Source organism: Gymnogyps californianus, chromosome 2, assembly GCF_018139145.2.
Source record: "Gymnogyps californianus isolate 813 chromosome 2, ASM1813914v2, whole genome shotgun sequence".
In the NCBI taxonomy this organism is placed as follows: domain Eukaryota; kingdom Metazoa; phylum Chordata; class Aves; order Accipitriformes; family Cathartidae; genus Gymnogyps; species Gymnogyps californianus.
The window spans coordinates 147619078-147644797 of NC_059472.1; the positions used below are offsets into that span (position 1 = coordinate 147619078).

The window sequence follows — 25720 nt, forward strand, 5'->3', positions numbered from 1 at the left end:
CTCAGATGAAAATGAGACACAATAGCTGAACAACAAAGAAAACTAGTCAGAAGCACGTAAATGAAATTTAGCAGTATTGTTCCTTTATAGATACAAAATGGATTATCACTGCAAACGGAGTAATATGCAGGTAACAAACACAACATTAATCTTTTATCTTATTAATCACAGTTTATTACGGCTGATACCATAATCACAAAAAAAGGGGAGACTGCACATTTTGAAGCACACATAAAAATGTATACGTATAAAGTAAAGCAAAGAAAACAACAAAAAAAATTTAATCAAAATGGATTTTGAAGATTTGAAAATCAAATCCTTCTCACAAAAGCATAAGAAATGGCTCTACAGGTTGTAAAGAGAAATTAAAAGACATACCTGAGTAAAGATTTTAGCCACAGACACAAACTATATGGGTATTAGACCTTATAAGTCAAAATGAAAAAACACTGGAAAACAGTTTAAAATAGGAAGTTCTTTGAAGAAAACTTCTGCCTTAACATAAATAAGCACATTTCAATTTACTCCTCATTAGTTTTCAATAGTATCAGTCTAAACAGGAATATTCATTTTCAAGCATATTCAGTTTTGGTAGTAAGAGTATTTCAAAACAGGTTTATGTTCAGATTTTTTACTTTTCCAAAGTGATAAATTTAAGCAGTCATTTTGCCTCAATACAACATTTTAGGGCCCTAATAACACTGGCAATATAGATACAGCCTCTTCCAATCTAATGCTCCTTCCCCAAGATTCCGTAATGAATTTTCTTTTAGAGGATCTTTCCCCAAACAGCTCAAAATATGTGCAACATCAAAATTTTATACCTGATGTATACTTTACCTTCAATAGGAAATAAACATAAAGAAAAGCAACTTTTTTGTCCTTCTGGGGGTGGAAAGGGACAGAGGAAAGAGACACACAAATACAAAGCTTGGAACTGTTCTAACTAAAAGCTCCAGCTTACCTAATCAGAAATATTTTGTTCTCATTGGGAGGAGTTTGAGAAGTTTTCAAAAAAGAACATCAACACAAATACATTACTTTTCTTCACCATCGAAGCAGTAATATGCATGTAGTTAAGCAAAAAGAATAATGAAGAGGGCTAATATATGCTGGTTTATTACACTATGATTTCAAATATACACTTTCCAAAAAGAAACAGAATGAAAAAAAGAGTGTATTAGAAACGCAAAATTCTGCTATTAGTATTCCTAAATTATATTTCTACTGCCATGTATAGGAAGTTCCTGTGATTAACCTCATATTTAGCGAAAAATTTCAAAAAGTGTTGCAGAAGAAAAACAAAAATCAACACTTAACATATTTTCAATATTTTAACCACAAATAAGAACCAAGAATACTGAAAAATTCTTTTATTTCAGTTCCTCTTTATATCAGTATCGTCTCATGTCAATAAATTTGCAGTTGCCAAGACAAAGCTGCACTTGAGTTATGCAGAAATACAGAAATTCTTGATACTGGATTTTTAAGGGTTTTTTTCTTTGCTTGTTTGGGGGTTTGGGTTGGGGTTTCTGTGGGGTTTTCGGTGTTTTGGTTTTTTGTTGTTTTTAAATCAATAGATACAGTATTTATTCAAACTGTACTAATTCTGGAACTAAAAACTTCAGTTCTGAGTAAGACTCAGTCACTCCAGCCTCTCCTTGAATTTTGGGGAGGGTGATGAGGTTTTGTTGGTTTGTTTGCTTTGTGGGTTTTTTTTTTCCTCCAGTTAATCTTCCTGGCTTTCTGGTCTACCTCAGAAAGACTAGAGATTAGGAAAAATAAGGCAAACATTGGAAACAACTTGCTGTATTGGCCGTATGTGAATCTTCATTCCAGATTTTGTGATAGAATCAGCTTCACATTTTAGTCCTCTGGGTGAGGGACTGATACAAACAAAATGCATCCCCTCAGAATTTAGAGCTAACTGGAAACCTTCCCACAAGCATACTTAAAATCAGTATATTGAAATAATTTTCTTTGCATTAATTCTTATTAAATCAATCTATAGTCTTAAAGAGAAATATTTGTATGAAGTTCCTGAACTAATTTTTTGTCTTTTTGAGTACAGTGTTCTTGTACAATTTGTACAAAAAAACAAAGAGAGAAAAAGGAGTCAAATTAAAATTACTGCAACATCCGACCTTCAATTTGCTATTTCTACGCAATAAAAATGCCAGCCATTATACCACAGCAAAAACACTCTTCTGATGGGTTTATAAACTAGTAATATCAATGTGTTATGGTAAGAAATAATGTAAAAAAAAAAAAGTCAAACATTATGATTTATATTTCTCTTTGGCATTTTTACATGTTTACTGAAAGGCAAACTAGTAAATAAATAGGATTTGCATTACTTCCCCCTTTATAATCAGAAGATCATGCTTTGACCTTGGAATAATACCAGGTGTGGCCAGGCTCTTCAGCCGTGTATAGCCTGTGGGCAGTTGAAGCGTGGTTCCCAAGCCTTGGATGCACCAGGTGACCAGCAGCAGGCTGTGCTACTGTAGTATCTGCTGGGTATTCCACATCCACAGTGGTGAAACAAAGGCAGCCAGAAGGCAGAACTGAGGCCAATGCTGCAAGGCCTCCCTGGGACCCATTTACACCCCGTGAAGCCTCATACCACAACAGAACAGTACCACTAACTGAGAGCCAGTATCGCCTTGTACACACCAGCTACTCTTGGAGCTACGCTCCTCTAACGTGTGTGCTAGGATATGCAGACATACAGTAAGTGATTTGAAGGAGCAGAACAAAATTGGCTGCCACAGAACAACAGGCAATTAAAGGCAAATTTCCTTAGTGTCTTACGTTTACTTAAAACTTTTACTACGCAGCAAAGCACATTTTGTCTCCAGAGCCTGAGAGAGTACCCTGTTAGACGCAAATTATTTTGCTCACTTGCATACACCCAGAATACTTGTTTTACCATCCACTCTCCTCTGATCTGCTTCTAAGCTTCTAATTGACCTCAGGGTCAAGAGCTTCATCCCTACTTTGGTTCTCCCAACAGCTGCGAAATAGCAAGAAACAGAGCAAATGGGCAATCACTCGTGCCACACATCCTGCAACTGCTCGCTCCCCACAACTTATATCAACATTGGTGCTGTACAGTAAGTTGGAACACGTCAAAACCCTGTAAAGCTGGGAATTAAGGAGATATTTAACCCTACTGACCTGAATAAATCCCTTCAAAAAATCTCTTTAAGGCATACATTATTAAATGCAGTAAATTTTATTTTAATCTCACACGATGATTTTATATAAAGTCATACGTGAAGACAAAAACAACCCACATAAATGTTTGCTGACCTAATCAAATCTTGCTTAAAAGCTAACTTTGCCAAAGGAGATGCCCTGCTGGCAAAGCCTCTTGAGTTTAATGACACATTGCCAATCCGTTTAAGGCCGAAGCTGAACCATCTCTAAACAGGTGTTGAAATGTAATCACGGATTAAAAGAAAACCTGAGGAAAAAAATGCCAAGAAATTAAACACCTCTGGGTCACTAGTTTGAATCCATTCCAGGCTACTAAATCAGCGACAGTAATTACCATCTGGTAGTCTACATAAAAATAAATTACTGGCCTTTTTGTTTTAATTCACTTCGTGCTACACAAAGGTCTTCATAAACAAAAGTTTCAATTGGAATTGAAAGCTTTGTTGATAATCTCACTAGGTTATACCCAGTGCAACTACGTATTGAGCTTGAACTGCCTTCTCATTACTGGCGAGCCACCAGAAGTTCTTCCAACAGTTCACTGCTAGGGTGTATGCACTACACCTATACTACTACAGATAGAAGATAACAGGAAACTTTATTCTCTTAACAAGAATCCATTTCTGTCTGAAACAAACAAAAATGCTTTCTGCTTCGTTACACTCAGGACAACAGCAGGCTCGTAATTTAACTAATAAAAAATATTTCCTAGTGCTCACTGGCATTAATGAAGTTGGTGTAAAAATAAAGACATTCATTGCTAAGCTTCACCACATCAAGGTGAAGGAAAAGTAGTTGACAGGAACACTAACAAACACTCCTATCTTCAGTTTTCTGAAGGAAATATTTTGTGAAGAATAATTAACAACATTTTTAAGAAAGACCACTTTTCCCAAGTTGTATGTCTGCACATCCAAAGAAAAAACTCTAGTCAGCTGTTTGGGGAATAAACTGCAATTTACATATGATTGTTCTCCCACAAAAGAAAAGTATACTTAACACAGCTGTCTATTCTGTATTATATTCACCATTTGAACTGAAATTCTTGCACACACTGTATAGCTGGCTTATTTCTTTGTAAGAACAATTTTCAGTTCCAATAAGCATTTTAATTGAGTTTTGTTTCTTTTTTTTTTCCTTCTTCTTTTATTTATTTTTTTAAATATATAGCCTTCTTCCAGGTCATTCTCATGAAACAGTAAACTATAAATGACCTTAGAAACAATTTGCATTCTTTTTCTATCTTTTTCTTGAGCCTACATTACAAGAATTAAACTTGGTAATAGTCAATGTAATTTACACTCCACTTAATGTTTCTTTCACACCATAGATATTTGATTTATGATACATTTTATGTATTCTTTTGCCTTTGCTTCTTCAAACAAGCTTAAAGATGCTGTTTTCACCCCCAAATTTAAGTAAACTAAATGCGTGGATATAAAAACCTATGTAGTCTCTCTCAAAATACAATTGTCAACAGTTTAAAAAAAACAATCATTTTTTAGTTTCTCTCATCCTCTTCTCACTCATTTTTCTTCCAGTTTCTTGACATAAAATGCAGACTACGATAAAATGGCATAGGCCATCACAAGGGCATGCAAACAAAGCATTTTTCTTCAGTAAAGGCCCACCTTAATTATTTTAAGTGCCTTCTTCTGAAATCTGACATTTTGAAGGAGGAGGGGAAGTAGGAGAAAGACACTCAATTGGATAAATGAGAGCCAGGCATGGGCAGAAGCTCAGCAACCTGAATCCTCAGACAGAGCTGTTTTAAGTAGAATATTCACATTAACTAATGGGGGGAGAGATGGATGCTAGGTAAAAGGAATCAATACAAGAACTGGCAAAAAGTTTAAATTTACCTCTCCTTGTGGTTTTTGTTTTGTTGGGGTTTTTTTGTTGTTGTTGGTTTGGGTTTGTTGTTTTTTGTTAATAAAGTTTCCTTTGAGGAAGAACTTGCGTACACAGGCATGTGGTTTTATTTCCTTAATTTGAAGAAGCAGTTCAGCTATTTCACTGACAGGGCTTTGAAAAACTCAGTGGCAGAAGCAACATTTAATTAAAAGTATTGCTAACTCCTACCCTTTTCTGTCCCAAATGGGGTTCATTTAAATATGGCTGCATTTTTAGAGGTTAATCTACAATTGCATTAGTTGCAGACGAATGACAGCTAACTCTGAAAATAATTTGTTGGCTCTTAAGTGACTGAAGAAATCATTTAGATTAACTCAATAAACAACTAAAATCTGTAGCAGCCATCCTTATGTCAACCACTGTAACACGTTGTTGAATAATTTGCATGTGTAACTAGCACATATAACACTACCAGTTTCTATAGGAGTCTTACCTTCTAGATAAGCTACCCTAGTGATTCTACTTATACTAAAAGCCTGAAACACTCTGAAATCTCAAGCCTATGTCAGTGTATTATTGAAGAGAAAAACACTTATATTCAAAACAGGATCTCTGTACCAGGATATCATCATATAAGCACAGCTACTTTTTTTGCTATATGTTGGCAATTGCAATTAAGGCAGAACTTGCTAAAACCTTAAAATACAACTCAGAAAGAGCCCAGAGGTGTCTCTGTCCAGCTAGTTACAACATACAAGGTATCTTTTGCACTGTCATTTCAGAAAACATCTCCAACATGAGGTCACTGCTGCTCTTATGCTCTTCAGAAGAGGTAACACTTCTTTAAGTATTGTTAACTAACAAGCTACAGTAATTTACTTGTTACCTGAAGTCCTGAATATTCTTAATATTGAAGATTACTTATATTTTATTGCATTTTAACTTACATAATTGGCAGGTCATCTTAAACAACAACAAAACAAACCCTGGAGTTAAGTAGTAGTGTAATTTACATATGGGGTAATTTACTCTAGAACCCCATCTCTTCGCTTGCTCCTTGCTCCAAAGCCTTCCTGCTCTGAATTCCTCTACATCATGCTTCCTCTGCCATCAAATCCCTGCTTGCTGGTCTCCAATTTTCCATGAGTTATTGGATAGCTTTTTTTCCACTACCATTAATTTAAAGGATTTAAAATCCACAGCAAGAGCTATTGCCTAGGTGTCTACAAAGCACGAAACATCACTTTTGTTGTATTCATCTTTTCAGCCTACTCTGGCAGACATAGGAGCTGCTTTTTGAACAGCAAATCTGAAACTTGTTATACTGACTTCTTAACAGACTACCTTAAAATCATAAAAATGAGAAAATGACAGCTTGGAAAAATTATAAGAAGTCCTAATTTAAAGTTCTTCATTAATCTTAATATATTCTGTAATACTTTGAATATTTTGCAATTAAGGCAAAAGGGAAAGTACTATAATTATGAAAAAAGTTTCAAAAATGCAGCAACAGCAATTGCTGAACTTAATTCTTTTCCATCTGACTCACCTCAATGAGGGATGAACATCAAAGCTTAATTTGGACACAACAGTTGATTTCATTATTTTTGCTTTAAAAACTCGCAAAAAGAAAGGTTTCTTTAATAAAATAGCCACACAGTTCTGATGAAACTTCTAAAAGAGGAAGAGATACTAACTTTTGCATCTCTTTGTAGGAAAAGTTAAAGGCTATAAAAATGGATGCTGAAAGACCAGACTTTATTGCATTTATAACTTTTACAAGCCTTTTGCTAACAGATTAGGAATTATGAATTATATGCTTTTTCCAGCTTGAACACAGACAGAAAATGAACACTGATGACATTTATACTATTTATACTTCAGAATTAACACTCAATATTTCTGTAAACCAAAGTAAAATCCACCTTGCATTCCCTGATCCATATTCATTAGCAGTGACAAGGGTATTAAAAACAAATGGGTATATTCAAGAGAAATTAAAAGAAGGAGCATGTGATATTAAAAAAGTTATTCTGATAACTGATCCGACAATACTTACACTGGCTGAATATCAGCTAAATTTTACAGTTCATAGTATTAGATTAAAAAACCACAACTGTGGGCAACTCTGCCGCATTTATGTTTATAAATTACAACCATACCTTTGTTACTTTACCTTAGTAATTTCAGGTATCAATTATCCAGTGACTTAAAAAAAAGCTCACTCAATCAGAAAAAGTAATTTCACTGTTCCCCCAAATTTAAATGACATATTAGTATTTGCTATGAAAACATAGCATTTGCCTATTTGAGATAAAAATACTTTTGTTAACAGATAGCTTAAAAGACATCTCTATTCCCAATTAGATGTATATATATCAGCCCTCTCCCATCATTTATTCTTGTAGTTTTGCCTAACAGGAACTGCTGCTGAATTCCCTAGCATATTAAGATTAATATCCACTTAAAATATATTCATATTTTGATGAACTTACAATATTAAATTTACCTCCAAAGAGTAAGGTGGGGTTTTTTTTATATATATATATATATATATATATATGGTATGTGCTTGAGCCAAAAAATTCATAAGAACAAATGCTGCACATCTGATTATGCGTAACAACACCATCAAAAAAAATAAAGTAATATAACTTTAAATCATTACTATTACCTGGAATAGCTGAGGTAAAGCTTTCACAGTGAGACAGAACCATATTCCCAGCTTGCATGGAAGTAAGTCATGCCATTGTGGTTTGTCCAGTACTCTGCAGTCAAATAAAATTGTAAGTTTTTCATTACTGCCACAAAGTCAGAACTTTATCATTACCCTTCAAGAAGATTAGCACTTGTCAACTCCTATAAAAATGTGTAACTACATAATATTAAAGATACATTTTGAATATTTAATTCAAAATACGCAACAGCTAACTTCATCACTGTATTTTAATCTCTTAAAAAGAGCTTTTCTTCAAGAAAATAAATTCGTAAGCCACATAACCACTTCAGTTCAAAAAAACCCAAACCCAAAAAAACCTCAAGCCTCAACCAAATGTTCACAAGTGCTGACAACCAGATATGAAGACTGCAGCATAAACAAAACAATACATAAAAATTAATGTCATTTGCAGTTCACTGGAGCATTAGTCACTGATGTCATCAGAAAAGACGACAGGCAGGATGGTCTCTGATCTCCATCCTGCATTGATTCAGTTCATGCCCCTGCTGTGTGAACTATTTAAACCCTTTATTTCTTTCTATGAATCAATAGAAGAAATGGTGGTATCTTCTGGAGCGTCCTGAAAGTCACTATTTCCCTATGTGTTTCTTAACAAACAATGGTGTTAGACGCCTTACCAATGCGCTTGTTTTTAAGTTAATCAGATAAAAAGCATTAAATCAGACAAGCATTAAAACCCCATAAAAACTCCTTGCTTGGTATGGTAATAAACTAAAGCTTAATTAAATTGAAATTTGTTAACTGTAATCAAAGGCAAAAACCTTCAAAGACAGAAAAAGTTGTAAAATCTTCTAAAATCAACTTGTAGAAATAACACCCTTCTATAAGCCAGATAACATTAATTAAGCCTTACTTAATCTTTCAGTTATTGTTGATCTGCTGAGTAAGTACCACACATTTATTTACAAATCAAAACCTGAAAACACATCTACACTGGCACACTTTATATCAGCAATGGCTGTTACTACAAATACAGCTATTTTTCTCATAAAATATTTCAAAGATGCAAGGAGAAAATGATAGAACTAAACCAGTAGCTGATACAATGTTTTAAAATGCGGAAAACAAGAAGAGTTCCTTCCCACCTTTCATTTTTGTCTACAGCAGCAAGTTTGGCTTCATCTGTACTCCTGCCGCCCGTTTTTTTCTTCTTCTCCCTCTTTTTTCTGCTAAGCAGTTCATCCTTGATGTAGAAAGAACTACGGTTACAGGTTATCATTAACATGTAAACCACAAATGTTACTGGGACTCTTCTGTGAAGGGTAAACAGTAGAGTAGCATTTATGCAAATGTGTCTAGGGGTTCTACATGATTAAGTAAAATGATCTATCTTAACAATAACTGTTGCCATGGTATCCAGTCTTTAAACACACATGAAGTCCAGTTCTGTCACTCATGTGTATCTCCATAGCAATCAAAGTTTTCTAAGAGGAGAAAGCATTCAACTTGCCTCCTTTCTCATTCATCAACTTCAATAATGCAGTGGAAAATAAAAAAAGTAAATAGATGCTAATGTATGAATATTTTTCAAATTATGCTTAGGGTTTTTTCCTAGTCTACTAAGTGCAATAGATTTTTATATGACAAAAAAAAAAAAAAAAAAAAAAGTGGTTTATACCACTTACCAATGCCTACCCTGTTAACAAAAACCCAAAACAAAAAAAGCATTTAGCTAAGAACAAAGGCAAAGCAAGTATGAATTTTAAATGAACAAAAATTGATTATTTTTAAACAACATTTAGGAAAACCATAGACACGACTACAGGAGCATATGATTCTATGTCAATAGATGACAGAAGTTTTTATTCCTCCTCTTCCTTCCAGCTAAAAACCAAAGAACCATCTCTTGCTATTTATTACCAATTCTAGAAAAATTAAGTAGTTTTTAGATTACTATTTCTGATATGTTGAATATCTCATTCTGTAATTATCACCATTTTAAATAGAATCCTTTTAAAATATGAAAAATCCAAATTCAAAACAGGGGAAGTGGTAGAGACCCTATAATATGCAAACTTCTGCAGGAAATTCAATACTAATAATTGAAGCAAGTTTGATTTATTACCAATACTTACCAGCTGTTTTTCCAGGTAGATTGACCAAACCACAGCATAATGACCCACTGTGAGTATAATGAACAAAAGTAATGCCAGCTCAGCATTGCTCATTTTTCTCACCCGCCTGTAGTAGAATACAGGCTGTCGCCAATCTGGTAGTCCATTGATCAGAATATCATCATACCTACAGTAGCAAATATAACAGGCTTTCATGGAGAGCTAAAAATGAAGTAAGCCAAACCATCCAATTATAAAACAAAACAAATTATAATCCACAGACCGCCTGAATAATACACACACAAAAGATCACTTAGCAATTTTTTATTTTTTTAATAGAGCAATGCCTTGTTTTGTCAGCTGCTAGGCTTGCATCTGGAAACAAACAGAATCCAGAACCAAATGCTGGGGAAATGTATCTAGTCTTTTGCAAAAAAACCCCAAACAAACAAACAAACACACACAACAAAAAACCCCAAAGTAATTCGAGTGCTCCTGCAACACCACCCCCCCCCCACCACCAGTTCATTCACTTCTGAAATAACAGAATTCTAGAAATGTAGATGTGTTCTACCTGCCTAGTAATCAGTGGGTAGGTCTCCATGATAGAAGTAAATAACAAACAACAAACTACTAAATAGGTAGCAAAGAACAAAAGTCTCCAACACTGGAAACCTTTTATTCTTTTACAAATTAAAAGCACAAGTGTTGGGGGGAGACGAGAGGTATTTTTGCTTTTGTTTTGTCCTTTAATAGCACGATATCTATTAGGTAAAAATGCTGCCAGACTTAACATCCATTCTGTGTCAGATATGAATTTAAGTTAAAGGCTTGATTTTGATGTTAGAAAACAAAGTTCACCACAGCTAGACGATTTTGATTTTCTATTTGAAAAGCTGTCTCCAAAATCTATCTATTTTAAAACTGTTTAATTTTACTAACACTACTGACTGTACAGAAAACATTTTATGACAATTTGTCAGTTTTTCTTCACACAAATGTCTTGAAATATCTTAGTATGCCTGGGGTCTTTTATTTACAGTATGATATCATCAATTTAAAAATAAGCCACAGACATGCAAAACAGATTTTTCTTTGTTAACTTTTCAGAATAAAGTTTCAAACAAAAATCCTTACAGTAAACTCAAAAACCTGTACGTTCAAGATGCACAACCTGTTAATCTTAAATTGAACACAACTCATTACATATTCTAATCACACAGTTTCCAGAATTAAATCTGCACTGAAAGGCCTAATTTGGTGCAACACATTGACCAAAATATTTTAATTAAAAATATTCTGAGTTAGTCGCAGGCCTAATTACAGGAATAGAAATAGGGCCTATATTGTCATGCAGGTCAGTAGAACTCAGTAGTAGGTTTTTCTCAAGTAAATTGACCGATCCAGGAATAATAGCGCAGCTGCTAAACTGCCAGTCTTGACATGTAAATCAATTTAAATGCAACAACTGCACTAGCTACTTTGATAGTTATTAAATTGATACCTTGGAGATGTACTGAAAAAAATTTCCACAAGCAAATTCATTTTTTTAAGCAGAAAAAGAGGCAATGGTTTTCAATTTAAAAATATACTTTAATTCAGTGCATCTAGAAAAACTGACTTCTGATAAAACATTTGTTCAAGTTGGCACCGTTATTTCTATGCAAAAGATTTAACACCTCAGGATTCTGCAGTGTTCTGAATGCTACCAAAAGTAAAAATCATATTACAAAATTCTATCTTCCATGATAATTATGAGAATACTAAGATTAATTGTATTTGTAAAACCTGAAGTAATAACTTTTTTCCTTTCCCAGTAAGTCAGAACGAATTAACTACTGATGCCTTAACACACACCTCTGTTCAGAAAAATTGCTTAGATGTTATTTCAAAACTAAAACTTCTATTTAACTTTTTGTTTAAGAATTAAGTAGAAGTTTTAGCATTTAAAAATAATAATGCATTTGCTTAACATTTTATTGTTAGAATACAAGAAAATATTTTAGAAACAAACCCATTTTTAAAACAAATTAGGTTGATAAGATTTCACAAAAGATGCTCTTCCTTTGAAAGCTTCAGAGAAATATACGCAGAATCAAGAAAGAATTTTTTTTAATACTACTATAAATTTATTGAGCATTTGCCTTTCTTATACACTAAGGCTTGTTAATTGATGTACTGAAAATGTGGCTACTGATTAAATGAAGTCCATATATGCTAATGGTAACAATATAGTAATATGTAAAACAAGATTGCAAACTAACGTTTGGCAACCACATTCTATTATAAATTATCTGTTAAGAAAAAATAAATTAAGACAGCAGAGTCTCTTGCATTAAACACTTTAAACAGCACTCTGTATTTACTAGGCTATGTCCGCTGTTCTGAACAACAGTCTCCAAGGATTAAGTCTCAGAATCAATGCTCTATTGATTTTACTATCAATGAGCATTATGGCTCACACGACTGGCCATTTTAAGGGAAGATAGCTTCTATTATAACCCACTTTTTAGAATATATACTGTTAAAAGATAAATCACTGCTTTCAATAGTAATTAAGCTCTGTATTTGAAAAATAAAGATATCAATGATTTTTAGGTTTTCAACTGGAAAATGATCCTACTGAAACTCAGAAGCTTCCCATAATTTTTAAATTTTGATTTCCAAATTTAGGATGTGGTTTAATTAAAAGCAAGTTTCTCATTAAAGAATTTCTTTATAGAAACCTATATTAACTATGAAATATAGTTAGTTAATCCATGTGCATCAAGAACTACATTCAAAATTTAATTACAAAGCATTCTTCTTTTGGCAACCTATATTAATTGTCACCCTATGTTACAAAAAAAAAAAAAATCAAGCTGAAAAGGAAAAATACATCTGCAGTATTTTTTTCTCAGACATATGTACATAGAACGCAGCAAATCTTTGACATGTCTGTATGCCTGCCAGTTGTCTCTGAAATGTAGCGGTCAGCAAGCTAAAAAACCCCAAAGTACCAGTACGGAAACAAAAAGACAAAAAAATCCCCATTTATAACTTAAGTTGAATCTTTATTTTAAAACTCAGGATTCTATACAAGACTTGTTAGTCTTGTACTAACAAGTAACCAATTGCAAGATTATTAAAATTTCATTCTTCTGTAAAGTTTCATGAAATAGTTTTTACAGCTCTTTGTACAATCAACTATATTGCAAGAAAAAAAATCCATTACCTGTAGTAGCTAATTACAGTATCATCTATTTTAATATAATTATAATTTACTTTTCCCTTTAAGAGAGCCACTGCATTTCATATTTCAAATAATTTCAGAGATCTGATATAGTTTATATACTATAACCTTGAATTAATGAGATCTATTCTGAACTACAGGAAGACTGCACTGCTGTTTTTTATTTTGGGGTCCTTTTTTCCTCAAGCTGTCAAAGACATCCAGTGCAACATCAGGCAGAACAATTTATACCTATGAATATAGACATTTAATTATAATGAGAACTAAGATAAACACCTTTCTTACTCTAAACAAGTATATCTTGATTCCTTTGCAAATGCTTCCTGTAATCAAGCCCACATTGTTACAGAGGATAGGCCTAGTAGGTAAAAAAAAGCTCCTTAAAATGGTAACAAACAATGAAATTAAAATCTATGATTTTTGCCTAATTACAATTAATAGACGTGTGTAAAACTATCTACTTTTTCATAAATTAAAAATAATCAAAGGCTAATAAATTTTATCATCGTCAAGTTGATTTACCAATAAATGCCCTAAAGTAAAGTGTATTTCAGGAAATGCACCTATCTCTACATACCCTTAAAGATAAACTTTTCTGCAGAATTTCACACACTCTGCAGTATGTATACAAAACATAAAATATTATGTTCTGCTGCATGTATGTTTAAGTTAATGTTAAACACTGCTACATTAAACAATGCTGCATGTATGTTTAATGTTAGAATATCAGAATGTTTTGATTATGTATCAAAGTGTGTAAAAGAAAAAGTAGTAACACAGCAATATTACTATATTCTGTAGTACTGCTAATAATATTAGTATACTTCACAAGCAACTATATAACTTTCTCAAAAAAGCAAAGCACATTTTAATTATAAAGCCCTGTATTATAATTGACAGTAGAGGAACTATAATATTTTAAGAAAGGCTTTTGCTGTCAGATAAAGTAAAAATTCACTGATAAATATAAAAATGCAAAGGTTTTAGAAAAATAATTCCATATAGCTGGCCAACAGATGTGCCTTTTTAGAACACTGTTTCTGTACACGCACACAAACAATTAACACCTCTGACATTCACCAAGACATGGAGGAAGGGTGTAATTAGACCCAGTTTTATTGTTTCAAAGTGAGTTAATCACTCACTCATACAGTGCAGGACCTTATTCCTGCCTTTCCTGGTTCCACTCTCTGTACACACACCAGGACCAACGCTGGATTACATCACTTTCAGATGAACAGTAAGAGGCAGGTACGGCTGACTTCACAGAAGCCTGCAGCTTACTCTTCTCGAGCTGGTGTAATCCCATGCCCCAAACCATTCAGGTGTCCAGTTGTGAAGGGATTCCCAGCTAAACTGCCAGAATTCCTCACCAACTAATTTGTAAGCAATGGAACTGATTTCCATCTCATCCCATCAGGTCTTTGAATTACTTCAGAAATAAAAACTACCAAAACTACTAAGGGGGAAAAAAAGAAAAAAAGAAAAAAAAAAATCTGGCAGAAAGCCTTGTTAGAGCAGACCCAAATAACTGTCTCTGGAATCAGGATAAAATTGAGCTGGTAAGCCCTGAGAGACAAAGGATGCAGCATGGTTTCTGGCCAGTGCATGGGCATGACAGTAAACTTTGAGCCTCTTCCACTAGGTCCATCACCTCACACAATGCATAGCCAAATATCAACATCTAAAGTAAGAAGATCCCAAAAAGCAACGACTCTCCCCTTTCCTTTGCCCTACGGTTGCAAGAAACCTTACAACAGAAACAGTATTACAGGTGGAGCAGCTCCTAGCACACTTACTTAAGACTTCTTTTAAAGACATGCTACAACAATGCCTTACAGCATACAGGACAGACCACCCTCCATTTACAAGCTCAACTGAGAGTTTATCATTAGACAGTGTAATAAATCTGATCAATTGTCCTGGTTTCAGCTGGGATAGAGTTAACTCTCTTCTTAGTAGCTGGTACAGTGCTGTGTTTTGGATTTAGTGTGAGAATGATGTTGATAACACTCTGATGTTTTAGTTGTTGCTAAGTAGTGCTTATCTTAAGTTAAGGATTTTTCAGTTTCCCATGCTCTGCCAGCAAGCAGGTGTGCAAGAAGCTGGGAGGGAGCAGAGCCAGGACAGCCGACCTGGACTAGCCAAAGGGATAGTCCATACCATAGAATGCCATGCCCAGTATATAAACTCGGGGGGGTTGGCCGGGAGGGGCGGATCGCTGCTCGGGCATCGGTCAGTGGGTGGTAAGCAATTACATTGTGCATCACTTGTCTTTTTCTTGGGTTTTATTTCTCTCTTTTTTTGTTATATTCCTTTGCATTACTATTATTATATTTTATTATTATTGTTAGTATTATGTTTCATTTTACTTTAGTTATTAAACTGTCCTTATCTCAACCCACAAGTTTTACTTCCCCCCCCCCCCAATCCTCCTCCCCATCCCACTGGGAGGGGGGAGGGGGGAGCGGCTGTGTGGTGCTTAGTTGCTGGCTGGGGTTAAACCACAACATCAATAAAGGTTTTCTCAAAGCACTGAGACCATATAGTGCTGCTACTCTACATGTTCTTTCTAAACTCTGCATATTATTTCCAGAAAATTCTCTGAAGGTAAACACTATTTAATCCACTACATTTATATTTAATCAACTATAGAAGCAATATCAACCATACATCCACACTGTGCAAGAAAAATACAACATTGTCTATGTACAAAATAAGTTATTGACAATGAAATCAATCTAAGCTAGAACAATCTACTGCTGCTTCAACTTCTCATTTGTAATCACTGTGCTGCACTAATTAACAATATTTTCACAAACTAGTCACATTCATAATGTATACAAGGCTTAAAAACATAATTTTTACAAGCTACTGCATCACAGTTCCATGCAAAAAGCTGCTATTACAGCTGCAACGATATTCCTAGAAGTTCCATGCTGGAACTAAGTTCCAGAGAGGCAGTATCTCGAAGTGTATGTAAACAATGTTATAAACAAAAAGGTGGGAAAATTTGGGGGATAACTCACTTTTCAAGTGGTCTGAAACCACTTAACTAAATTTTTTTAAAACTTTGAGTAGAACTTCACAATGAAATTCTCTTGTGAGAGATGAAATTAAAAAAAATACAAATTTCCAAAAGTACTTATATGAAGTACATTTTCATGACACTTCAAGAGAGGATTATCAAAAAGTAGATAATCTGTACTATAAAACCTGGACTCCTGCCAAGACATCTACAAAGCCAAAAACCCTTCAAGAAATGTCTCGTGAAGCCCTGGTTGAAAGACTTGTAAACTGAAAGATTTACTAAAACTCCAACCCAAAAGCAAAACTCTTTCAGTGTCCCCGTCTTCCTGATAATCATAAGTTGAAACGGTCATCTGCTTAAAAGAGAGAAAAAAAAAAAGTTCAAAATAGTCTTCCAGAAAGCAGATCAGCCCCAGGTTTTCAGTTCTTAATCCTATCCCCTTCAGGTACTGCTGGACCTGCTCCTGAAGCAGCAAGGACAACTATCATTTATTGAAAAAAAAAAAATTATGCTATGTATATCAAAGTTTACAGTATTATAGATAATATAGCTGAAAGAAAAAACAACGAACTAAGCAAGAGAAAACAATGTTGAAGACGACATACATTGGAAACAAACCCTAAATATCACACAACAAACCTTTTATTGATATAATGAGATACGACTGACAGTTGAATCAGTCGCCTACATTTTCAGCCACAGCTTTAATAAAACAAGCAATGATAATTGACACTACTCAACAAAAAGTGATATAATTGTTAAGCGTTAAAAAAATTGCTCCAAATAACAGCTAGCTTTTAAAGTTCTTTCAAATACTAGTTTTAAAGGAGAATAACCAGTATAACACACAAAAACACACACCAGCTTCCCCTTTAAGCCACATACAATCTTTAAACAAACAGCTACATAGGAATTACAAACAAATTATGCAAAAAGTCATCTGAAGAGTTACAATTAAATCAAATAGGATTTCAATACATCACTGGCATGAATGCTTTATTTAAGAACCTGTGCAAATTAACTCACCTCTGCCTCCTTTCTTCATCCTTTAAAACCTCATAGATGGCCACCAACTAAAACAAAAACAGAAAGAAAAAAAACGCACAAAAGAGTTTACTTTAGGATTTAGTTTATAAAGTTTGAATAGTAGTATCATATTTTACATTTGCCAACTAATGACCTTTGCTAGTTTTCACTTTTCCCTACAACACTAAGAAGCAAACTCAGTACGCAAAAGAAACAGTGGCATATTCATATACAAAGTGTCATCAGATACACAAACAAGCAACTCCTACAAAAGACTTTTTTTTTTCCCTCCTCATATCTGTCAAACTGAGTTGTCTCAGTTATACCTTAAAAGTAAAAGGTATCATTTGTTTCATCCTAAAGATCTTACTGAAATTAAGTAGCCTGTATTTAGTCATGAGAAGTATACTTTTAAAGGTAGAGCTAATTACAACAGTCTCATGGTTTCACTCTGTAAAGATTCAAAAGACAAAATTTCAAAAACTAAAAAGAATTATTTTCATTAAATTATGCCTACATATGACTTGCATTGAGAACTGATCAGAAATTTTCCCTACTGCTTTTGAAAAGACTATTTATAAAGTCTTACATAAAATACAAAACATATTTTCCTCCTAAGAGTATAAGTCTAAGTATTATGTTCAAATTATTTTTAATATACAGGTAAATACTAAATCTGAGTTATTCACCAGGTGAATTCCAAAAAAGTGTACTTGTTTTTAATCTAACTACATGAGGAAAAATGTAATTCAATGTTCAACTTAGTCATTTCAAAGGTGTACTATTGTTCTTACTAAAACAACATAATCATAAAAAATTCTGATTCTATTTTCCCTAAAACTTTTATTGCCACACATTGCACTTACTTGCCTAAACTGTGTTTCTGCATTTTCATCTTTATTCTTGTCTGGGTGTAAAATTAGTGAAAGCTTTCGATATGCTTTCCGAACGTCTGCAGACGAAGCATCCTGAAAAAGGAAAACAAAGCAAACTGTCAGAAACTAATTCCCAGAACTTTGTTAAGATGTGAGGACAGCCAGCCAAGTGTAGGAAATAAAGCAATGTAATTTGAGACGTCTAACAACCAAACCATGCAAGTAGCCTAGCCTAAATGACTGAACAGTCATTCAGTCCAATTCATCTTTCATCTTAACTTCCTTCATTACCATACATCCATTACAATGATATTTGCCAAAACTTCCAAACACTTTCTTGCTTAAAAACTAACTTAGGCACCTTCTGCATCATTTAAAAGTTCAAATAAAAACTGAAAATTATTGCATCTGCATATCTTTAGGACAGGCATCATTTCAGCAAATTATCATGCTCAATTTTCCAAACTCAGGACTTGCTATGAACTCTTCCCTTATTAATATTTACATGTAATTCACCACTAATAGGACTTGAATTCAACTTCAGCTTCACCATGTCTAAAGAATTGTATTTTTCTACAGTAGCTTCAAATTGCAGTCTTGAAGCTATACTGTAGCACTGACATCAATCTATACCTTAATCATTACAAGAATTGCACACATTTTGGGAAAAAAATAAAACTCAGAACGTAAAATGCATCGATGATGTACCAACTTAGCTGCACAATGCACAAATTTCTGAATTAATGACTGCTATTCAGTACATGCTATAAAGATATCCACCCATAGAAGATTTCAAGAGTTGTATTATATAGTATATAGGTGTTACACTCACCAGAAGATCCACAAAGCACCACATTTAAACAGAACTACTTGCATTCTATTACTAACACGTCCAAGGCAACATTTTAGAAATCAACTGTTTATCTGACCATTTTTATTTCTCGATTTTATATATATTGTTCCCCAGTATATTCTCTCTCTCAAAACTACAGTGTCAATAGGGATTAAAAAACACCAAAACCCAAATCTGAATTAGCTGTGAGAGGAACAGAGCTGAAATAAGATAATAATTAATGCAATACTGTAATTAGTCTGTCAGGCTTTTTATTACAAATCATTACTTTCATTTTAAAATTTTAAGTTTTATAACATGAGGCTATAATAATGCTGTATACAAGTTTGGGCCAGGAGTGAATATTAAAGAAAGACTAGAGGAGGGGAAGGGGAAAAGGATAAAGCTAGGAAAAATGCAGAATTTGAGAAAATTCAGCTTTGAAATTATATTTTAAGGAAGCTGGTATTATCCCCTAATGCAAGACCAAAGTTGCCATAGTCTCTCATCTGTCAAAGGAAGGTGCTTTTATTACTCACAGGGAAGATTTCTCCTGAAAAGACCACATATGCATTTCTTCATTTTTAAATTTTCCAACAGCTACTTCTAAGGCCTGTGCACAGCAAAGAAGAATTCCTCTGGTTAAGTAGCAGCTTGCTGCCAGCTTGATTGCTGCCAATGAGTTGTTTCATATTGCCATTGTTTTATAGGTTTATTTTTAACTCTTGGTTAAGGGGAAGTAAGAGACAGTGACTAAATATCTATTCTAAGCACAAAGAAACATTAAATTCTTTAGATGTAGACTTAATAGAATTATATGAAATAAATGCGAAAACACAAAGTAAATAAATCATTTAAAAATTAGGGACTGACACCATGATAACCTCAAGAAATGAGCACCTCCAGACCATGTATTTGGGATAAACCACAGCTTATTCCTTCTCTACCACACATTTAGATGTGCTTGGTATTATTTTTGGAACATTCCCGATGAACAGTTAAAAACCTGATAAAAGCATATTAAAGAGTTGTCCCACAGTATTCTTCCAATTACTTCAAACAACAAACAAGCAAAAAAAGTTACAGTGTTTTCAGTTGTATCCGAACAATTTAAACTTTAGTCTTATTTGGGAGCAGCAGGATTATTTGTGTAAAAGATCAGGACAAAAGGTAGTTTATCTCTTCCATGCTTAAGCAAAGCGAGAGATCCCAAGTCAACTCTGGAAGAATAAAGTTGCTTAATACTTATGTTGCTTCACCGTGAGAAGTTGAAACAAAAAATTATAAGTTTACAAAACCAGATTGTTCATCTTAGTTACCAGAAATAATTTAGAGATTGTTTTGTTTCCCCTCTTCTACCAGCCCAGTCAACCACTTCATAAACAATGTGGGCTTGTCTTCAAAACAAAATATAATATTTCAACACTACTATAGCAAATAAAAATCAGGGAATGGTTTACTGGCCAAGGTTTTAGCTAAATCATGAAAGTGATCTTTATGAACGTATCTGCCAATTGTAATTAAGCCCCTAAAAGGTTGAAAAGGGGACAATAATACCAGTAAGTAATTAAATATGGGATGTTGCTGTAAATTATTTAATTACAACTGGTCCATATAAATTTCTAAAGCAACACTAAGTCTGTCTGCTAACCGATTCTTCACAGTACTGTCAAACACAACACAGGAAAATGATGTATATTCCAAACATTTTGCTAATTAATGCTAACTACGGGTAATGTTAGGCATCTTCAGGCAAGGTTCCAGATCCTCTAGGAGCTGCCCTGAACTGAAGTGGTTGGTTTTTTAGAAAATCCTCTCATCACTACAGAACTTCCTAGCAGTGTATGACCCTAAATAAGCTACAAAGAACAATTATTTTCAAACTAATAAAGAAATATCTACCATACTGAAGTCAGCTGTTCTAACAGACTTCCATTTATAGCTAACTGACTCTGTTGGCCACCTTCAGGAAAATTTCCATAAAGGCTGAGCAACAAAACACTGAGTTAAGAGTCAGTGTTTTCTACAGACTAAGATATTATTTTACATATTAGGGCAGAATTCCAAAGATTAGAGAGAGAAAGCCATGATCACACTATGGTTCTGTTTGTTTTAAAGAACAAGCTCAGAAATGTTGGATGGCTTCGTTTACAATTCAGAAATCTCGATCTAAGTTACATCTAAGGAGGGAAAAATAAAATCTGTATAGGCATATCAGTTAATAGCAGCAGGAGCTGGTAATGTTAGAGACAGCAAGTGCATTCAGTGACTCCTCCAACACTGTGCTTCAGGTTGGCAAGTTTTGCCACCAATCAAGGCAAATGAGTCTGTCACACTGTCTCCCTCATGTGGATACAAACATCAAAAGCATCAGCCTATTTCTTGATAGGCTTTTCAAAGCAATATTATCCCATCATACTTCCAAGGTTGAACATCTCTTTACATGCCCATTTCCAGTTAACGGATCTTACAAGTTGAGAACTACTCTCACAGCAACAACAGCACACATTTCCACATGCAGCACCTAAGTCCACTTTCATGAGTCACTGGTGTTCAGGAGGAAAAAAGGCAATACTCCATCACGTATATTTTGAAAAACAAAGCATAATATAACCACTTACATTAAAAGATAATCAAAATGAATGCCTTAAGCTAAAATAAGAAATGCTCAGCTGTCAGCTCCATAGCTGGAAAAAATGCACATAGTAGACAAGTCAATGGAGGAAAAGCTGTTCTGTGCTAGAATTAGTTCTCAGAAATACCAAACTGCAAGTCTATATTTAGGTAGGCCACAATTTGGCCTCTTATACATGCAAATATGCAAGTATTCATGTGGGAATTTTTTAATTGCTAACACTTTATTGAACAAGCAGAGTGTCCATGTGTCTAGTTACATGACCTCTAGGCAGAAGTTAAAAGTTCAATCTTTTACACTTTTTCGCATAATCCCTTACACTACAAACAAGTATTTTAGCACACAAACAAAATCACCATTTGAAGGAATCAACAGCATGTCAGAAGTTAAATACATTTCTTAAGGTACTCTGTTGGAATTTTAAATTTTTGTCTAAAGGGTGATACACATCAGATTCCCAGGGTGCGGGAGAAGAGGAAACATTCTTCTCACTATTTATGTTGTTTACTTTTGGCAGCTTGTTCAATTCAGACAATGAAAAACACATTACTAAATTTTATTTTACTCAGCATCATTTTCATATTCTCTAGTATTACCAAGAAAAGTTCTATCATTGGACTACAAATACATAAGGAGAAACAAAGAAAGGATTTTTTCACAACACACAAAAAAATCTAAATAGGCTTTTTGCCTTCCATTTTTTTAAAATTAAATTCTTGCTGAAAATGCACAAAGATTCAAATCTGGTGTCCTCCTCTGTCTATACAAATTCAGATTCCCACCTACAGAGTTCAATTCCACCTTTACAATAAATAGAAAAACTGGTGTAGTACAATACAAGTACATTACTCCATTGCCTTCTATTCCTAATGTAACTATGATTACTAATGAAGCTAAAAAAAAAAAAAAAAGCCTCATTGTGGTCCCAAGACAATTCTTGGTGAACACATAACATATCAGATATTGCCATAGGCAAACAGTGATTAGGTCAAGGGGAAAAAATAATCAATGTCTACATAGTTTTCACTTACCAACATATACAATTCAAAACCTAAATTGTTCCCTTGAGTGCAATGCAGTTATACAACAAGACTTAGTTACTTACAATTTAGCAACTGCTTCTAACGCAGTAAATGTGCTCAATTCATCTTGGGTTTTAAATATGCCTGCCGATGTCTTCGAATAGGTGGCATTATCTTTATTAGCAATGGGAAGGCACGTGGTCCAGAGGACCAAGTATGCGGATAGAAATCACGTTTCTATTCACTTGCAGTTTGTCCAATCACTTGTTAATAGGTGAAAAGAGAACGACATCAGTATATCTATTTCATTGCAGTGCTGCTAAATAACTGTGCAGAATTTTCCACGGTGTGTGTTACTGAAGCTATACATATGTATATATACATAGCTATATATCCTCTAACAGCAGCAACAGCACAAGACTAGGAAATAAATGAATCTTCACTCATATCAAACTTGATTAAAATACCACTCCCATATTTGCTTCACACGCATCCACTGCAACCTGGTCCTAATTTAAGCTCCCATGACCAGTTTGCCAAGTTTGCACTTGGAAAAACATCTATGAGGGAAATAGTCTCTTGTAGCACATTCCAGAGGTGGGAAGGACCTGCTGGCAATCCTGAAGAATATAACTCTAGGAAAGAAAAGCAAGTGTCTCCCAGAAGAACAAGCATTATCTGTGAACTTTTATAGTTAACAGATGCCAGCTGAGTTTTGGCTTAAATTTCTTGCTGCATAACCTTTGTTCAATTCACCTTTTATTTTTATTGAACTTCTTTCTAAGACAGTCATCCTTTTCAAGGATGTAAAATGAGTTAAACTCAAGTTTGCTGCTTCTCTACAGATGAATGCTCCAAGTATACCCAGGCAGGAGGAGAGATCTGCTCTGCTGCAAACCGAGCCATGTGTCTCACAACATTCCATTGATTTAAACTGAATAACAGCACAGCAGGGAAATACGTAGGAACTAAAAATAATGCTAAAAAGGTGTTTTAATGCTATTTTATGTCGCTAAGTTTTAAAGCAATTCATGAAATGAAAATGAATACAAACCAGCACAATGTATTCCTGTGAGCTTCTGATAACTGGCACAATCCCTTCACTGGCATGTTTGTTTCCAGGGGAGTGTGTCAAATGAAAGAAGACTCTGTTTTCAGCCTAGCGTGCCAAATGAATGAAAATTCTGCTGCCTCATGCTTGAGAAACCAAAAAAAGTGTTCTCCTCAGCACATGTGCACAATTACATGGGCTTAGGTTTTCTTGACCAATTTGAACAACAGTATTTATATGTAATTTTTTTCTTCTGTTGAAACTATTTTAGCCTTTTACCTTTTTTACTTAGATTTTCAGAAACTGTTTATTTAGGAAAAATTAGATTGCCCAAGAGAACACTGTCATGTATAACCATAAGTTATGATTTAACATGAGCTTTGTCTCTGAGATGCAGAGAACATTCACCAACTCTCAGTATTTTTAGAATTACTCTTCAAATTCAAAATGGAGAAAAGCTATCAAACACAACTGAGGATATTATTCAAGCCAATACTGACTAATTCGAAATCCTGCCTACTGTTATAGTTTATTTAGTTTTTCATTCTGGTAGTTCAAAAGGAAGGAATGAGTAGGTATCCTTTATTTATTTCACATGCTTTTCCAGGAACACTATTACATATTTATTTTGATCCTATTTTATATGTTACATTTATTGGTTACATATTTATAATGTTATATATATATATTTATAATATATATAGTTGTATAAATTTATATATACCTGTGTGTATTCCCTTATAGGCTAAAGAAAGTTGTTTCTAGGGAGTTCTTTTGAAAATCTGCCTATTGCATCAGAGATTTCCAGTCTACAGCTCTCAGATAAAAATATTACCTACAAAATTCCTGATCCTGCAACATATTCACAGGAATTAAATTGCTACAAAGAAAGACCACTGCTTTTACAGTCCAAGTTGGCAGGGAAAGCAAAATGTGATGTCTCCTGCAGTGCATTTCTTGCTCAATGCCTTTGCCCCTAGATTGCACAGCCCCCTGATTTACAAGAGAGGTGACACTATATCCAAGGACAGCTGAATGCAGTCCACACTCACCACTGTGGAGCATCGGTGTAAGGCGGTGAAGATTTCGGGGTGTTGGATCTGACAAGTTCCAACCCTTCCTACAACATAATGCCCAAAATATGCTGCTATTTGATTGTTTATATAGTTTTCTTGCTACATTTCAGCTTCAGTATGTTTCCAACTTCTTTCCGAAGAGTAAGGAATTAAAGGAAATTAGAGAATCGGCAAGGCTACATGCATACCAGGCCTTTACCACCTCCTCCTCCTCCTCCTCTTGCTTATCCTGTTCTCATTACACCCTTCCACCAGAACTGACATTACTGACCCATATGCTCCTACACACCTAGCCTCTCTTTTCAAATAGCTGCTTCCCAGATCTCAATTTAAGCTTAATTTTTTGGAGGGAGATTACTAACGACCACAGACTTAGGTCTTAAAGAAAACCAGAGACCAAAACAAATCAAAAAAATAACCCCCCAAAAAACGCTTAGGCTACTAAGTACTGAATTCCTGTGTCACCTGAACTGTTGCTGTCACTTTTGTGACTACATCTTTAATTGACTTGTAAGCTTTAAAACTTTTCGTATTTTTGAAAGGTGTTTATTACCCTCCTTCCTAACGTTCACACAATGAGGAAAGGGCATATGAGAGACAGGATATAGGATGTATGGCTGAAAACAAAATATTATAAAGCCATACAAGAAGCCAACAGAGAACAATTATCTCTAGCACAGAAGTTTTCAAAAATCTACCCATTATCTTATGCATCAACACAACATCTACATGGTGAATAATCCCCACAGGCATCAACTTTCAGAATAAACATTAACTATTTATTAGCAACCTCCTCAGCCCTATCAGCAGTGAAGGACACCAACTGATATGCCCCACACACATCCATCATATATATTTTCATACACACACACACACAGATGCTAATATAAAAACGTGTGTAAACAAGCGTATGTCCCCAGCAGTCCTTAATGCTTATACAATGCTCTAATTTATATTTGTAATTGTTGCTCAACTTCACAAAGTATTTTAAGAACGCAGTTAAATAAAAGCTATTACATAAGCTTGGAATGAACACACTGATCATTTTCATATCTTGACTTAAGTAATGT

The 25720-nt window shown here is 34.3% G+C and overlaps 1 protein-coding gene across 1 annotated transcript in view; it reads right to left on the bottom strand.

The window, feature by feature from the left end:
- Positions 1–25720, bottom strand: part of DNAJC1 (DnaJ heat shock protein family (Hsp40) member C1) — a 114417-nt gene that overhangs the window by 57014 nt on the left and 31683 nt on the right. Inside the window, exons 2-6 of the mRNA XM_050891266.1 lie at positions 18026–18127; positions 17160–17206; positions 9892–10057; positions 8902–8999; positions 7751–7844 (exon numbers count right to left, since the gene is read on the bottom strand). Of these exons, the coding sequence (XP_050747223.1) occupies positions 7751–7844; positions 8902–8999; positions 9892–10057; positions 17160–17206; positions 18026–18127 (507 nt within the window). The remainder of the gene's footprint in view (positions 1–7750; positions 7845–8901; positions 9000–9891; positions 10058–17159; positions 17207–18025; positions 18128–25720) is intronic.